The sequence below is a fragment of the Rhinoderma darwinii genome, chromosome 1 (genome assembly GCF_050947455.1).
Source record: "Rhinoderma darwinii isolate aRhiDar2 chromosome 1, aRhiDar2.hap1, whole genome shotgun sequence".
Classification (NCBI taxonomy): domain Eukaryota; kingdom Metazoa; phylum Chordata; class Amphibia; order Anura; family Rhinodermatidae; genus Rhinoderma; species Rhinoderma darwinii.
In genome coordinates, this window is record NC_134687.1 from 405656759 (window position 1) to 405674693 (window position 17935).

Sequence of the window (17935 nt, forward strand, 5' to 3'; positions counted from 1 at the left end):
ACAAATTCTTGAAATACCGCGGGGGCGTTACACAGGGCGAAGGGCATAACTAGGTATTCATAGTGCCCATCACGAGTATTAAAAGCAGTCTTCCACTCTTCACCTTGACGAATCCGATTGTAGGCCCCCCGCAGGTGCAGTGTAGAAATTTTTTTTGCCCCCCGTATGCGATCAATCAGTTCTGAAATCAAAGGCAGTGGGTACCTGTTCTTCACAGTGATCTGGTTGAGGCCTCGGTAGTCAATGCAGGGTCGGAGGGATCCATCTTTCTTCTTGACAAAGAAAAACCCAGCTCTGGCCGGGGATGAGGATTTACGAATGAAGCCCCCTCCAGATTCTCTTTAATGTAGTAGAAACAAGGGGAGGAATCCTCCAGCTCACCTGACACAGTGTGAGTGTCGCTGTCTGCGCCCGGATCCTTTTCGTGTCGGCACACGTAGCAGAAGCAGAGATAGAGAAAGATTGGATCCAGCGCTTGGGTAGAGGTAAAACGGAAGATATTTCCAAGTTTAATCGATGCTAGTTAAAAGTCCATAGTAGTATGGTCCTGGTGTGTGGGTAATGAGAGGGTGATCCTGTTGAAGCCTACGCGTTTCGGACGGTAACAACGTCCTTAGTCTTTAGTCTACAGCCAAGACTAAGGACGTTGTTACCGTCCGAAACGCGTAGGCTTCAACAGGATCACCCTCTCATTACCCACACACCAGGACCATACTACTATGGACTTTTAACTAGCATCGATTAAACTTGGAAATATCTTCCGTTTTACCTCTACCCAAGCGCTGGATCCAATCTTTCTCTATCTCTCTTTAATGTAGGCAGACATAGACTGGGTCTCTGGCAAGGAGAGAGGGTACACTACCGCAAGAAGGGGACGACTCAGGAACCAAATCGATCGGACAATCATATGCTCGATGTGGCGGCAAAGTCTCAGCTTCCTTCTTATTGAAGACATCAGAGAACATAGAGAAACAAGAAGGCAACCCTGCCAATGACTGAAGCGGAGGAGGCTGCGGTGGCTGGATATGACCCAGACAACGGTCGAGACACTTGGGGCCCCACTGGAGAACCTCTCCAGAGTTCCAATCCAGGACTGGGGCGTGAAAACGGAGCCAAGGCAAACCCAGCAGCACGGGGTTGACGGCCTTGGACAGGACAAACAGGGAGAGGAGCTCAGAATGAAGAGCTCCCACTTGAAGAAGTCTTAATGGCTTGGTCACAGACAAAACTGGGTCAGGCAAAAGCAGTCCATCTACCGAGGCAACGATCAACAGCCTTTCCAGCAGGACAGTGGGCAACTGAAGAAGATCCACTAGGTCTTGGCAGATGAAATTGGCTGCAGAGCCAGAGTCCAGGTAGGCAGAGACCGGATGGGGCCTCTCGCCAGCAAAGATGGTTACGGGAATGAATAGTTTGGAGGAGAGTTCTCGATTAAATGCAGTAGCCGCAATATAAACAGAGTCCAGAGGTGCGCCTGCGCTGTTTCTCCTGGACGGATAATTTTAGCCGATCCACTTGCATTGGAACCTCGGGCAAAGCAGTAGGAGGCAAGAGGGGTTGCTGGAAGTTAGGCGCCAGTCTAGGGGGCCGTCTCTCCTGAAGAACCTCATGAGATCTCTCTCTCAGCCTTATGTCCACCCGAGTGGCAAGCAGAATCAGGTCGTCCAAGGCAGGTGTCAGATCTCGAGCAGCAAGTTCGTCCTTGATCTCGGGCGATAGACCATGCCAAAAGGAAGCCACCAAGGCCTCATTGTTTCAGGATAGCTCTCCTGCCAGGGTCCGGAACTGGATGGTGTATTCGCCCACAGAGGTGTCCTCCTGGCGAAGGTTAAAAATAGCAGTGGCTGCCGACAAGACTCGTCCTGGCTCCTCGAAAACAGTCCGCAATAACCGCACTAACCCCTGGAAGTCTTTGGTCTCGGGTCCCTGACGCTCCCAGATAGGGTTTGCCCATGCCAGGGCCTTGCCGGCAAGTAGAGACACAATGAAGGCGATCTTGGTTCCATCCGACGGAAATGCTCCGGCGTGCAGGGTAAAATGGATAGCATTGGTTCAGAAACCAGCGGCACGAACTTGCGTCTCTATAGAACCGAGAAGGTAATGGCACCGAGAACCGAGGATCTGAGCCGGAACTGCCAGGAGGTGTAGCAGGAGGGTCGATCTGAGTTTGCATAGAAGCAGGAAGGGAAGCAGCTAGTGTCCCTAGCTGCTGTGACATGGAGTCCACTGCCACAAGAAGTTGATCCTGTCTTGCTCGGAGATACTGCTGGTCCGCCTGAGCGTACTGTCATGATGCGGGGTGTGGACCCACTGGACCATACCGCGTAGCAGGACGGCAGCTGACCAAACAGGTAAAGTACAGAGTCTATAGTCCAGAAAGGGTACCTGTGGCAACTCGGACAGTAGCAAGGCAGGCTAAGCTGGGACCAGCCGGCAGGTAGACGTCAGACGTGGAGTAGCGGAACAGGCGTGGAATGCAGCACAACACGACAACAGCTCAGCACGGTAATAGATCTGGATAGCATGGGAAACAGGATACAGGAACAGGGAAAACTTGGAAACTGGAAGATGCTAGGAGACCATTAGCACAACCAACTTTGGGTAACTAACAACGCTCAGGCAAAGAACTAGAGGGCAGAGCCCCTTTTATAGTCCAGTAACATTTAGGTCTTGACTGCAGACTTCCTGCAATTATGCGCGCACTGGCCCTTTAAGACCGTGCACGGGCACCCTCCAGGAGACAGTCTAGATACCAGGAAATGAGTGCCGGCGCCTCACTGGGGGAGAACACACAGGTCCATGGCCACGGCCGTCGAGGGGTAAGTCAGAACAACGGGCCGTGGCCATAGACGTTACACTTCCTTTTCGGAGTTACGATTTTTTTGCGGCGGAATTGCAACATCTGCTATTTGTTGTGGGTTTTACCTACCCACTGAATTCAATAGGGAAAACCCGCGAAAGCAAAAAAATTGCGATTTCGCTGCATAAATTAACATTCAGATTTAAAAAAACGCACCGCAGGTCAATTCATGAACGTTTTTTTTGCAGATTTTTTTTCACAGTATTTTTTAGTGGACAATTCCTAAATGTGGTAAGACTTGAAAAAAAATATATACTTTTGGTATCTCCGTAATCGTATTGACCCGTATAATAAGTTAACATGTCGTTTTTCGTGCAGTGTACGTCGTAAATACAAAACAAAATAAACCAAGGTGAAATTGCTGTTTTCCCATTCCTCCCCACAAATAGTTTCCCAGTACGCTATATGGAAGAATAAATGGTGCCATGAAAAACTACAACTTGTCTGGCAAAAAACAAGCCCTCATACGGCTATGTCGACAGAAAAATATAAAAGTTATGGTTTTTGGAAAGTGGGGAGGAAAAAACGAAAATGCAAATCCGAAAAATGCCTGCGTCTCCAAGGTGTTAAAGGGGTTGTCCAGTCCCTAAAAACTGATGGTCTATCTTCAGGATAGGACATATAGATCTCATCAGTCGGGGTCTGACACTTGTAGCAGCGGTTCACAGTATTACAGCCTTCTGCCATTGAGGTGAATGGGAAAAGGCTGTAATACTGTGAACCACTGCAACAAGTGTCTCTGCGATTCACAGTGTGAGCAGATAAGGAATGAAGGGGAAGCAGCGCTCGTATGAATGCTACGGTCCCTTCAAAACAGCTGATTAGTCAGACCCCGACCGATTAGATATTGATGTCCTATCGTGAGGATAGGCCAGTAATCTTTAGGGACTGGAAACCGCCTTTAACAGGAAACAAACATGTTACACGCGACTCTGCTTTTACCCTATTTACTTATTAAATATTCATCGCAGCAGTAGTGTTTTTAATGTATATCTTATGTCGGTATGAAGAATTACATGAGATAATTCCCACTAGAAGGCTGCATTCACATTTTCTGAATTTTTGTTCTATGTAGGATCCCTTCTAAGAAAGCTTCCTCTACCCCTGAAGTCAGATAGAGCGGGAGAATGGAATTTTAGTGACGTTTCACTGGTTGTTTTCCTCTACCATTATCTTAATCTGCTGAGTATTTCACCCTAAAGCTTTATTCAGACGAATGTATGTGAAATAGTCCGTGAAAAATGTCCGTTTTTCAAGGGCTGATTTGCACCTGTGCAGGATCTTATAGACTGGAGTCTATTGAGGGATCCGTGAAAATGGACAAAAATAGGACGTTCTATTTTTTTCACGGGCCCTTTACGCGGTGTGTTAAAGCAACGGCCGTGTGAATAGCCCCACAGAAATACATGCAGCCGTGTGACGGCCATTAAAAAAACGGCCATCACACGGACGATTTATACGTTTGTCTGAAAAAAGCTTAATAAGAAGAATTGGACAAGGAAGAGACAACTGCAACATGCAAATTTTTGGCCAAGAATTATAGCTGCTCGCTGCCAACACTAGTTATTTCTGATATCTTGTTATAGTTGCCTTTTTGTCTTTCCTACCCAGGCTTGTTTGCCATGAGCACTGTGTTACCTTGTTAGAGATCCCATATAGGGCAGACAGTCTTTCCTTACATTAATTTATACCAATAAAATATATAGAAATATATCCCCTTTGATGTCGCCCAGTATATTATTGTACATATTGTAAAAGGTTTTCCATTGTATACATGGTCATCATAATAGGTGCACAATGGCAGCAACTAACCTTCAGTGCTGGATGTTGTACAAATTCATGTTAATGTTCAGATATTTTGTATCAGAGATATTTTCAGTCTGCTTATTAAAAAATAAATCATTCAATAAAAAAATTGACAAGACATTTTACTGAAAGTTCCTCATTACAACAGTGATCAGAACATAGTGATCTTGTAAAATCAATCAAATTCCTTCTAGGTTATATTTTCAGGTGATGCAACAGTAAACATTCAAGTAAATCTAAAAAACTGCCGTTAGTTGGCAAATAAAGATCCCAAGTTGTTTATTGCCACTGATAAAATTTGCAACATAATCAGAACAAAGGGAACAGATTAAAAAAAAATGGTTATATAAAATATTTAAAGTGTAGTGCCACCATGAAGATACTTTTCACCAAGTACATTAGAAGTAATTTGCTATTAGAAGATTCACAATACCAGCAGCTGGTCCCTGCCAACAACTGTAGTATACCCAAGGCATCGTTCACCCGGCAGTATTTAGGTCAGTATTTTGCATCAGTATTTGTAAGCCAAAACCAAGAGTGGATACAAAACATGAAAGACGTGTCAATCTTTATATTATACTATACCTCTTAGTAGGTGCCACTACTGGTTTGGGCTCACAAACATGTAAAATACTGCCGTGTGAAAGTGGCCTAAGGCTAAGTTCACACATGGCAATTTTCCCGCTGCAGATTTGGCACAGATTTTACCTCTTGCAAGGCAAAGGCTGAAATCTGCAGGAAGAAATCTGTTACAAATCCGCAATATAGACCATGCTGCAGATTTAACAATGGCAACCTTAAAAGGGATTGTCTGGTTTCAACAAATGATATTTTTTGTATAATTAAGCTATACAATTTTCCATTATACTTTCTGTATTAATTCCTCACAGCTTTTCTAGATCTCTGCTTGTTATTAACTCCTTACTGACCGACCATCGTCTTTTGACGTCAGGCGGTGTAGCTCCCCAGTCTACGACGACGTCTTTTGGCGTCGCTGTAGTTGAGGCTGATGAGCGCTCATTCTCTAAGCAGGAGCTGTAACTAACAGCTCCTGATCTCAGAGCAGCCTCCTGAACACAGCTGGGGTCGGAAAACATTCGGACCCCAGCTGTTCAACCCTTTGATCACCGCGGTCCGTGACCTCGGCATGATCAAAGGGAATTCCCTTCTTTGATTAGCCTGTATGCTAATACATTACACTGTGTCACTATGACACAGGCTGCTGTTAGGGCAGCACATAGTGTGCCCGAACAGCAGGCAAACGGAACAGACAGCCCCGGGGGCCTTTGTAGGTCCCCAGGGCTGACTGCAGAGGGATTCCCCGTTGTTTGATCGCATCACCGGAATCCCGGTGATGCGATCAAACAACGGGGAATCCCTCTGCAGTCAGCCCTGGGGACCTACAAAGGCCCCCGGGGCTGTCTGTTCCGTTTGCCTGCTGTTCGGGCACACTATGTGCTGCCCTAACAGCAGCCTGTGTCATAGTGACACAGTGTAATGTATTAGCATACAGGAGTATGCTAATACATTATAAGTAAAAAATAAAGTTATCCCTTAATGGGATTCAAAAAAATAAAAAAAAAGTAACAAAAAAACTAAATACAAAAAGTCCCAAAAAAGTTATTATTTTGCATAAAATATATTTTATTGCCCCCACATTACATACAAACAAAAAACTTACACATATTAGGTATCTACACGACCGTAATAACCCGACGACTTAATTGAACAGGTTATTTAGCATGAGACGTGAACGGGATAAAAAATAAAACCAGAAAAACAATGCAGAGAATTTTTTTTACCCCCAAACTGCGTGGAAAAAAAATACTATTTCTGTCGCATAAAACAAGGCCTCATCAATGAAAAAATAAAGTTATGGCTACTGGAAGGCAAAAACAGAAAAATTTAGCTGGTCAATAAGGTCTTTCTCAGGCCTGGTCATTAAGGGGTTAAATAGGAACATTCATTGTTTACTTCACAGAACGCTTGTTCCCGATAATTGCCATGTGTAAACAGGGCAATGATCAGCCGATGAACGAGCAAACACTCGTTCATGTGCTGATCGTATCATTTATGCAGCCGAAAATATTATCGTTGTCGGCAGCACATCTTCCTGTGTAAACAAGGAGAAGTGCTGCCAACATGAAGGTAATGCATGGGGACTACTGAATGTTCCTACTGAACAACAACAAGTAAAGATTTTAAAAACCGTGAGGAATCAATCCAGAATTTATATTGGAAAATTTTATAACTTTTAATTATACAAAAAGATAACAATTGCTGAAACCTGACAACCCCTTTAAGTGAGAAGTTACTATAAACTCAGCAGTCTCAGGCCTTATTCACATGAACATGTATTACGTCCGTGATACGCGCGTCGCACGGACCTATGTTAGTGAATGGGGCCGTTCAGACAGTCCATGATTTTCACGCAGCGTATGTCCGCTGCGTAAAACTCACGACATGTCCTATACTTGGCCGGTTTTTGCGCATCACGCACCCATTGAAATCAATGGGTGAGTGATAATCGTGCACAGCACACGGAAGCACTTGTAGATAAAGAAATGAAGGAAAAAATAAAAGCACTTCCTTAATTTCTTTTTCTACACTACAAAACAGTGTGTCATAAGCATGGCATATGGGTGAAAATCACGCAGCCAACACTGATGACACAAGGAAGTGCAACGCGCGCAAAACGCACACGCTCGTGTGAATCCGGCCTTAACCAGTGAAGACAGACACAGAAATTTGTAATTTCTATAGCTGCCAGCTCTGTAGCCTTAGATAACTGCTACGAAATATGACATATCTGCTAAAATATACATATTGTTTGAGCATTTTAGTTTCAAGATGGAACTACAACAAATTTCATTTTACTGATACATATAAGCTATCCGGTTTAAGGTAGAGATCTTCAATGTAATTATAAATGCCTACAAAGATACTGAAATAGCAATGGTGCTTGGTATGGTAACAACACAATTAAAATGCCCAGCTGTCCCTCAAAACTACCCTCCATGTGACAGTGCTGGAGTTTTTTTTGTCCTGTAATTGTCCACCATTGCTAAGAACAATTAAGGAATAAATCTAAAGCCCCGTGCACACGTAGTGGATTGGTTGAGGATTTTCTATCTGAATTTGTGTGTGTAAAATCTGCAGTGGAAGACTGTTGTAGGCAAGTGGTTGAGATTTAAGCTTGCTGCTGGACATTTCCCGCACGCAAATCAGAGCACGTTGTGGACTTCCAAATCCGCAGTATGCTCATTCTGTTCTGGATGCTCACTGCCTGCAGAATTCGCCCTTTTCAACGCAGAAGAGGTGAAATCCACCGCAAAATTTGCATGTAATACAGAAACGCTGCGGAAAATCTGCTACGTGTGTGGGTACTCTTAAAGGGGTATTTCTATCTTACAAATTTATTGCATATCCCCAGGATATGCCACAGATGCCTGATTGGTCTAAGCAGCGCTCAGCCCTTTCCGTAACTCCCATAGACTTCAATGGAGAGAGCTGCAAGCAAGCACAGCCATCTCTCTATTGATTTCAATGGGGAAAGCAGGCTCTTTGAATCTGCTAAAGGGAGTCCCAGAGGTAGGACTCACACCTATTAGGTATATCCTGTGGATATGTCATAGATGGTAAGATGGATCATTCAGACAAGAGCAATATTTAAAGTTGCACCTTCCACATAACATGGGACATTAGTCTAGCTGTACACATCAGATTTTGCACAGTCAACATAGAATATGGTTTTAGTATGTCCTGGACTCCGTTGTTAATTGTGATCATATAACAAAGCTGCTGTCCTTAATGTCCACTGCAAGCTTAATATAATATGACTTTTGCACGTCCCTAAATGCTACCTGTGTAGCCATAGGCCTAATGCACAACACTAAGTGAAATACAGAGCTAAACGGGACTTGGAATACAAATGGTCAAGTCGGCATCTAGCTCATTATTTCAGTTTTTTATTTTTAAGCTTCTTGTTACTATGTTTTTCATTCATATTTTTATATATATTTTATCCCATGTTGAAGATACGAATTATGATCTGTAACACAGATGTCATACAGGTGTAAAATATGCATCCGTCTTATTGATCCCTTGACTATGGGGAGATTAGAATAGTCCTATGATATCTGATGAAGCATGCTACGTGTACTGTGTTTTATGGACCCTATGGAAATACTGACTCACATGAGGACTGCCCCACCAAATAACATTATCAGAAATACTATAAAGTTCTACAGAGCCATTTTGTGGAAGGGTATGTTCAGCTGGTAGATTTGATGCAGAAATCTAAATAGGGATTGCAGAAACGATGTAGAAACAACCTCATCAAGATGCAGGATCGGGATTTTCAGTTGCAGAAATTTCTGCAACAAATCTGCCGGGTGTGAACATACATTAAAGACTATGTACACATTTGTAGGCATTTTGTTTTTATTTTATGTAGGATTTAGTTGCTCAAAATGTTTAATGGAATTTTAAATTAATAAAAAAATTTTTTACATTTTTACGACACAGCTTCTATGTGTCCTCTATACACAGAAGCTGTATCGTTCACTATTAGCCAAATTAATCAGTAAAGTGAACTGACGGCTCGGCTGAGAGCGAGTAGTGTGTGATCAACTTAGATGTGATTGATATTGTGGTTATCTTATGTGTTGAGAGACACAAAGGACCCGCTCTCAGCAAAGCAGTCAGTTCACTTCACTGAAGGATTCGACTGATAGTAAAATGATACAGCGTCTATGTATGGAGAATACATAGAAGATGTATCGTAAAAACATTTTTTATAAAAGTAAATTCAATTAAAAAAACATTTGTAAACGCCTAAAACATAGATTTCATTTACATTTAAAAAAATAAAAAATAAAAGCCTACAAAAAGGCGCACATAGGTTTAAAGGTGTTTTCCCATCAGGGACATTTATGACATATAAACCCCGCTCTACCACTCTGTGTTGCGGCTTAAGTGTGTGATTTCTGACCATGAAGAAGAAAACCGCATAGCTCAGCGAGTAACTCCCATAGTAGTCAATGGCAGTTACGGAAACAGCGTAGCATGCGAGCTATGCTGTTTCCGTAACTACCATTCAGTTCTATGGGACTTACGGGAACAGCTTAGCGAGGTTACGCGGTTTTCTTCTTCATGCACGGGAATCACACGAGTCAGCCGGAGCACAGAGAGGTAGAACGGGGTATAGGGGGGCCCCGTTCTAGAGATTGGTTGGGTCCCAGGATGTGGGACCCGCATCTATCTGACATTTATGGCATATCCTGTGGACAAGTCATAAATGTCCCTGATGGGAAAACCCCTTTAAGGGTAAATTGACACGTGCAGACTTTTAGAGCAAATTTCAAGCTGCAGCAATTTACAGTACAAAACTTGTGGATGGAAAAAATCTGAGCAGATTTTCAAATATGCAGCATGTTTGCGAATTTTCACCCCAGATGTCACCTTTTGCAAATCATTGGGTGAAATCCATACCAAAATATGCACGTGTAACATGCAGATTTTTCAGAAAAATTCTACAGCGTGTGGATTCAGCCTAAGGCCCTATTTACGCATTCAGGATTTAATGAGAATTCAGGTGAAGATTGCGCCCCCTAATTCCTCATCATATCCACTCACATTTATTTTATACCTCATTCACATGCATCGGAAAGAATCTGTCTGGAATAATGACCCGCATCACGCTCATTATTTGCGCAGACTCCGCACAAAAAAAAAGCTGCAGATTAGCCCATTGAATGACAATGGGACTAATATGCATGCGAATCCGCTGGCACATCCGCAGCAGAAATCCGAATGTCAGCTTTTAAAAATACACATCGAATTTGCCTATGGCAAATCCTGAATGTGTGGTCATGCCCTTGGACTGCCTTCACACATGAGTGGATACAAAAGAAAGGAAAAGTATAAAAGGAAGGACTGAACATTCCTTCTCTTTTGTATCTACTCCTGTGTTTGGCCAAAACAAACTGCACCATAAAATTCACATGGAAAGGCAGCCTTAGGGTGAGTTCACACTGAGTTTTTTGCAGGAGGAAAATCTGCCACAAAATTCTGTTTGGAAGTTTGAGGCAACATTTCCTCTGCCTGCACGCCGATATTTGCATCATTTTTCGCCCGCGGCCATTGAGCACCGCGGGCATAAAACGCCACCAAATACGCTTTCTCTGCCTCCCATTGATGTCAATGGGAGGTCAGAGGCGTGAACGCCCGAAGATAGGGTATGTCCTTTCTATTTCCCGCGAGCCGGTTTTCTGCTCACGGGAAAAAAAACGGCTCCACCTCCCATTGAAATCCAATGGGAGGAATTTTCGGCCGTTTTGCGGCGCGGTTGCCGCGTCAAAAAAACTCGTAAAAGAACTCTGTGTGAACTCCCCCTTAGGCTTTGTTTAAGCTTTTTTTTAAGACAATATTTATTTGGAAAACGCTAAGACCATTTAGAAGGGATAATCCTTTGTAAGCAGAAAAACTAAATTACAAGTAAATAATAAATACAAAAAGGTGTATTATAGGTAGAACATATTTTTCTTTTAAATTCATATAGACCAATCCTAAGAAAAATATATGGTTTGTAATCATTGCACTAGTCCTGAATGATAACAATTTCATCTTCCTCCTCTACCAGCTCGTCGTCCTCTTCATCCAGACATACCTCCACTTCAGCAGGTTCTATAGATTTGTGACAAAACCAATCTAGTACCTCCTTCCGATTTAAACCAGATTTTCTTATAAGTAAATGTAAGTCTTCCTCACATAGGCGATGATGAGTACACCAGTATTTGTCTAGTACATCATACTTTTTTGGGGAAGCTGATAGAATTCTGTCTTGATGAGAAAGTTCGGACTGTGAAGAGACTACTATTGTAGAAGTTGATATTAATTTGTTGTGTGCAGAATTTGGTGTCCCTGAAGTAGTTGCATATCTATTAGCATGTATTTCTGCTACGTTTTGCATAGCTTTTCCTGAGCACGGACTCATTGGATCCATTAATTTTATTACAGACCTACCACTCATAGAAAGTTCTGATGACTTTACTAACACTTTAACTGCAGGCCTGCTTTCAAATTCTAGGGCTCCTAAATCAGGAGACAAAGTTACAACTCTAGAATGTTCTCCAGGTCTTCCATTTTGATTCACAAGATGCTGAGGTTCATCCAACCATTTCGGGCGTTCTTGGGTACTATCACGGAACCACCTTAGCTGCCCATGTTTAAGTGCATAGCGCGTATCTCCAAACCACTGGATGATGTCTGACCTTGGCAATCCAGTTATCTCCTCCAGATGTTTGTAGTCTTCGCGACGAGCCCACTGGCACTGCAAAAAAAATGATTTCAGTATCGCTAACTGTTCTTTGGTTTTTCGCTGTCGTCGAATCACTCGCGTATAATAGTCTTCTCTAAGAATTCCACCACTAGACTCATTAGAGCCATGAGCTTGCAATTCTTTGCAATGGTCAATACCCCAGGATGAAGACAACACTTTACGAACTTCCTCATCTGTGGGGGGAGAGGACACAGAGGAGTTCATTTCCGTATCATCTTCTGCAAACATATGGCTTGCTGCCGGATGCTGGACTTGGTTTCTAAGTATCTGTCTAGGTTCAGGAGACACATCAGTAGCTGTGTTACAGTGTCTATAAGTGTCGGAGTCCCAACTTGAGCTTTCCTTCTTTTCTTCATTGATGAGCGCTGTAGTCCTTTGTCCATGTCTCTCATGTGTCATATCATTTAATCTCTGTTTCTTGGCATCTGGGGCCACATCACCTGAGGATGAACAAGGAGAGCGTGGAAGTACTGCTTGCCCTGCATCACGCTTTGACGGAACTGGAGGTTTTTCTAAATTTCTGAAAACATTTGATTTCTTAGCTACGGCGATCAGAGGCTTGAAGTGTAGCTGGTCCTGATTATAGAGTAAACGCGAACGCGTCTCTTCAATTTCCTCTGAGGACCAGCTGATACCACAGCGAATACGTTGTACCATAAACCAAGCTTTCACTTTCTCCATTTGTAGTCCATATCGTAAGCAAAGTAAAGCAATCTCTGGCATTGTAGGATAAGGAAAGTAGCTAAAAGTGTGGATAAGCTGTGGATGATCATCCAACTCGTTGGTCAGCTCTGCCTGAGTCCAAATCAGCTGAAGATCATCAGAAATAGGAGGCAAACACACAAGTCCTGGAGTGTCTTCTGGATACACGCCAGAAGCATTGGTGGCTGTGGGAGACATTGTCCAATTACAAGGGTGGCAACATAAGGCAGGTTATGATTTTCATTAGAACCGTTTCTTGATCAATTTATTTGCACTGTGGATCTTCTGTATAAAGAGAGGAGAATATGTTAGAGTGTAAAAATAAAGGCCAACAAACTATTTTAGATTTTCCAACCTGCTTTAATAATATATGGATCACAAGCTACACATATACATGTAGTTAAAGGATAACTAAACATTCAAACTTCTGACATGTTACAGGAACATGTCAGAAGTTTTGATTGGTGGGGGTCCGAGCACTGAGACTCCGTGCTTGGACCCCCACCAATAAAAACTTCTGACATGTCGCTATGTACCCTTTAACATTTTTTGCTCAATGCGATAATAGTACAATACCTTATTGCAAAGTAGTAACATATAGGAGTATGAGAATTGAGGTCATTCTACACAACATGAACATGCATAATCACCAAAAAGACAACCACTGCTCAGCGAACAAAATGCCGTACTCAGGATTCCCTCCTCGACAAGGTAGTGTTCTCTCACAACAGATACAAGACAAATATCTAAAGTGGACTAAACAATGTATACAGTAAAATATCTAAAGCAAGTACTAATATCTTTGGGCAAAATTGTATCAATACTATTTAAATGATCGACATCGAGGGTGATGTATAAAAAAGAGTGCAAAAAAGTTGGTGGCCCATTGAAAACCAACGTCTCCATTTTTTCTTTTTCTACCACCGGATACGCCCCATTACGTTCATAACTAGTTACATTTGAATGAAGAAAGACTATATGCCTTGCGAGGGATGGATGATTTAGGCCATGCAAGTAGAAATACAGCACTTTTTAGCTAAGTCCTCTCTCATTCTTATGATAGTGGTTAGGACCTTTATTACAATGACCCATTTTTTACTACAACTTTTCGTGTTTACATTTACACTATAAGCGGGTGATTGTAATCCTAGAAACGCACGTTCTTTCAGAATACAAATATACATGCTTATCAACTAGGACAGCAGGAATGATATGAATACCTTGCTATCCACCTCAAAGCACCGACGGTTTATCCTATTAGCACCTTCAAAAGTACCTCACGCTTTCATCTCACTGACAAAAGTCTTATTTGCACATGACTGAAAACAAAGAGCTTAGAATTCAGAGACCTAAGCTGCTATTGGTTGCTAAAGGTTCAATTTACCACAGAAACAGTTGTTACCCTGGTGGTACATAGCTCACTATAGTACAGCTTAGAAGGTGGGGGGAGGGGGCTACGTGCTCCCTGACTAACACTGCAAGCGCTTTCATTTTGTGTGTATCTATTGACTTACCAGTTCCAGATGGTCGGACTACCACTAGTGTGAGATCAAAAGTGGAAACCTTCATTAAAGACATTTAATAAACGCCCTGTAGTGGTCTATTACTGTTGAGCATCAAGGGGGAGATCTGCCACAAGTCAGATGCATGAAACGTATATCACGAGTGTACAACGTCCACCCCCAGGTCATTAATGAGAGAACAAAAGGTTAACTCCACCTCTGGTGTCCACCCCCTGATTCTGCCAGGATCCTTTGTTTCCTGACCTCTTCCTTCAAATCAATGGGATTAACCAGTGTGATATTTCAAGAAAGCCCAGCACGCCTCTGTCCATCTTCTAGATCTTTATGGGGACGATGAGCACTTTATATTACATGTCACAAATGTATATGTATACAAACATAGAACACATGCCCATATAGCAGGACAGCAGTTAAGATGAGCATATGGGCAGATTCGATCTGTAACACTGGTCGGTAACATGGCCAGAATACAATTATTAGAGGATGTTCCCAAGCAGAGGATGCTCTATGTCCACATATTATCTGCATTGGAAATCTCCATGTCGATTATTTTTCTACTCTCATATTTAGATTGCAAATCAATGGGTGAAGTCTGTGATAACATATGCGGATTTGCGGAAAAATTCACAGTAAATAATACCACTCCGTTGTGTGATTGCACCCTAAGGGTAAAATCTCACGTTGTATCCAAATGGATCTTTTGGCTGTAAACCGTGCCAAAATGGTGCAGTTTTACAGCGATTCGTGGCAAAAACGCATTTAAACTGCGACGTGAGAACCCAGCCTAAAGGGCCTTTTACACCGGCCAATAATCGGCCGATGTAGCGAGCGCCGATCAACGAGACATCGTTGATCGGCGCTCGTTTGCTCCTGTCACATGGAGGTATGGATGGGGACGGGCGGTCGTTACTCCGATCGCTCGTCCCCATCCATTATTAGCATGTTGGCAGCGCGTCTCCCTGTTTACAGTTACAGATCAAAATACAAGTGGAAATCTCAGATTTTGATGCAGAGCTTCCAGACAGCCCCCCACAAGGATACAAAGAACGGACAGGTTACATTTTGACTTGCCTTTTGTTTCCCCCTCCAGATACGTGGCGGTTTTCTCACCCTGTTCTATTTAATAACACCAAGCAAATGGAGTGTGGAATCTGAGGTAACAGTTGCAGCTATCTATATGTCTATCCCCAACGATAGTGGTTACATCTATGGTAATATATTGTCCTTCAAATTGATCTCGGTTGTTAAGCTGCCCATACACATTAATATCAGCAGTTCCGCTGACACTCTGATGCACGGGGGGCCCCAGACTGTCCCCCATGGCAGATTTAAGAGGGTGTTTGGCAGATCAAGCATTTTGTTGTCCTGCAACGTTTTGTTTGGTCATGAGATAATGTTTGAAGTGTATGGCAATAGGACTACCCCTGTCCATGTGCCCTAATAGGAATTATTTGGAAATCATAGATGGAAGTCCCCCTGCTTTAGAACCCCCTCTATGTGCCAGAACGGAAAGTCACTCTGTAAGAGCGGCTCCTGCTCTGGTGGACCTGATTTGTCCATGAATTACATGAACGCCTTTTAAACGGCTGGAATCTAATGCTACATTTCCCCTGAAGCGGCATGTGGCTACCCCGGAAATCAGCTGGCTTCTTTATGAAAAGGGGATATCTTCATGGGACAACCCTTTTAAAGGGGTATTCCCATCTAAGAATGTAACGGTATATTGCTAGGATATACCATAACCTATCCCGATGAAGTCCATCCGGCATGTCTCCTGTATATTGTGCTCCCAGCCAACCGCTGATGACAGAATTGCAAAGCAGCTGCAGCCACGTGAACAGAGCGGTGTGGTAGTTCCCTGCAGTGGGTGGCCCGCCAGGAGCACCATAGGATCCCTTCATTTTAAAGATTGGTGGGGTCCTAGAAGACAGACCCCCACTGATGAGAAAGTGATAGCATACCCTAGTAATAGGGATAGTCCACATGGGATGGAACGGTTACGGATTTGACCCGGTGGATTTGCGCTGGTAAAATCTTAAGCGGAATACAGTACAAGGCAAGTAAATGAGACTTTACCAAATCCAAAATTTTCGGCAAAGATTTTGACCTGCGGTGCAGATGTTTGAATCCACAGCATGTCCGTTTCTGCTGCGGATTGGGCACAGATTTGTTGTCGATTTGACTTCAATGGTGAAGAAAAAAATCTGGAAGTAATGTAGTGTTGCGGATTACATGCAGTTCCGCAGCCAAATCCGCAAGTGCGGCTTTTAAACCAGACTTTAAACACAAACTCCCTATGTGAAGCTAGTCTTGTGGAATAAACTTAAAAACCTCCCTAAGGCCGGATTCACACGAGCGTTGAGCATCTCGGACGTGAAAAACAGCTGTTTCATGTCAGAGGTGCATCCGAGCTCTGCGGGACGCGTTATCACGCATCCCCCATAGACTAGTCTATGGAGGAATGCGTGAAAAAATAGGGACGTCCTATTTTCTCACAGACCCTTCACACAGCCGTGTGAACGGCCACATTGAATTACATAGGTCCGTGCGACGGCCATTGTTTTAGCGGCCGTCACACGGACGCATAACGCGCTCGTGTGAATAAGGCCTAAAGGTTCCTGCCCTGCTAACTATGGCAACTTCCACCAGTATTGAGAATACTACAACAAGGTGTCCATAGGGTCGCAGCGGTGGTCACGTATGATACCGTAACAGGTAGCAGAAATTTACACATCTAAGTCTATGAGGGGGGTGTTAGGTATATAAATAAAACCACGGGGGAGGGGCTTTTAATCTGAATTTCTAATTTACAGCAGACTGGTGCTGCCCCCCAGGGGTTAAGAGCAGCTGGTCTCTTGTCAGCTAAATCTGTCCAGTGCAAACAATGTGAATGGACCTGGGGTACAGACTGGGAAGGACGAGGAACGCGTTCACACGGCGCTAGACGCTGCGACACGACAACACAGCACACGTGGAGGAAGACAACACACACGTAGAACACAGCGGGCAGCAGGCGCTCATGTGACACACACGTATATCTAGCTATACCACACTCACCTCGTCTACTGGGGTACATATGCCATACCGCTCCTCAGTTTACCTCAGCGGCTGCACTGCCCGCCATATGTGCCATCGCACTCTGTTACAGCGGAATAGTCTGTTTCTAGTGTTATTATTAGTCGGAAGCCGTGTTGTTGTGCTTGTACGGGATGAGACTAGGAGGGGGTCGTTGCCAGGCTCGCTCCATAGAGGCCCACAGATTGGTGCAACAACAGGAAGGGAGGGACCTGTGGGCCGAGAATGCTGGGAGCTGGCCACCATTGGGACTGAGGAAGGAGGGAGGGGGTGGTGACAGCAGAGGTTCTTCGTGATGTACAGTAATGGCTGCATACGGCGGCTCACATGGTATTGTTCACTCTAGTCAGTCTAGCTGTGAGGAAGTGGTGTCTTCGGGAATTCTAGCCCTGGAACTGCACAGCCATTTTCCTCAGAATTCCATAGACAATAATGAGTAACTACGTGCTGTGTAATATAGAAATATTACTAACAGTAATGGATGAATGATGGAATTAATAGGGTAACTAAACGTTCAGCAAACTTCTGACATGTCAGAAGTTTTGATTGGTGAAGGTCCGAGCACTGAGACCGCCACCTATCGCTAAAACGAAGCTGCAAAAGTGAGCGTTGAGCCGCTTCGTTTCT

At 43.5% G+C, this 17935-nt stretch overlaps 2 protein-coding genes across 10 annotated transcripts in view; one reads left to right on the plus strand and one right to left on the minus strand.

Annotated features, from left to right (window-relative positions):
• The window catches only part of RNF212B (ring finger protein 212B), a 416496-nt gene that overhangs the window by 358766 nt on the left and 39795 nt on the right, over positions 1-17935 (plus strand). For 5 of the 9 annotated variants that reach the window (XM_075828893.1, XM_075828891.1, XM_075828899.1 and 2 more), the window contains one exon: positions 3936-4775. The exons of 1 other annotated variant lie outside the window; for it this stretch is intronic. In XM_075828893.1, coding sequence (XP_075685008.1) covers positions 3936-4060 — 125 coding nt within the window. In that variant the 3' untranslated portion in view covers positions 4061-4775. Of the gene's footprint in view, positions 1-3935; positions 4776-17935 lie in introns of those variants that run through there. 3 more of the 9 variants (XM_075828894.1, XM_075828900.1, XM_075828897.1) reach the window with 2 other exon arrangements.
• On the minus strand, positions 9092-17583 carry HOMEZ (homeobox and leucine zipper encoding). The gene is made up of 2 exons (XM_075828889.1): positions 17291-17583; positions 9092-12995 (listed from the first exon to the last, which is right to left on the minus strand). The coding sequence occupies exon 2, from the start codon at positions 12906-12908 to the stop codon at positions 11268-11270; it is 1641 nt and encodes a 546-aa protein (XP_075685004.1). The 5' UTR covers positions 12909-12995; positions 17291-17583; the 3' UTR covers positions 9092-11267.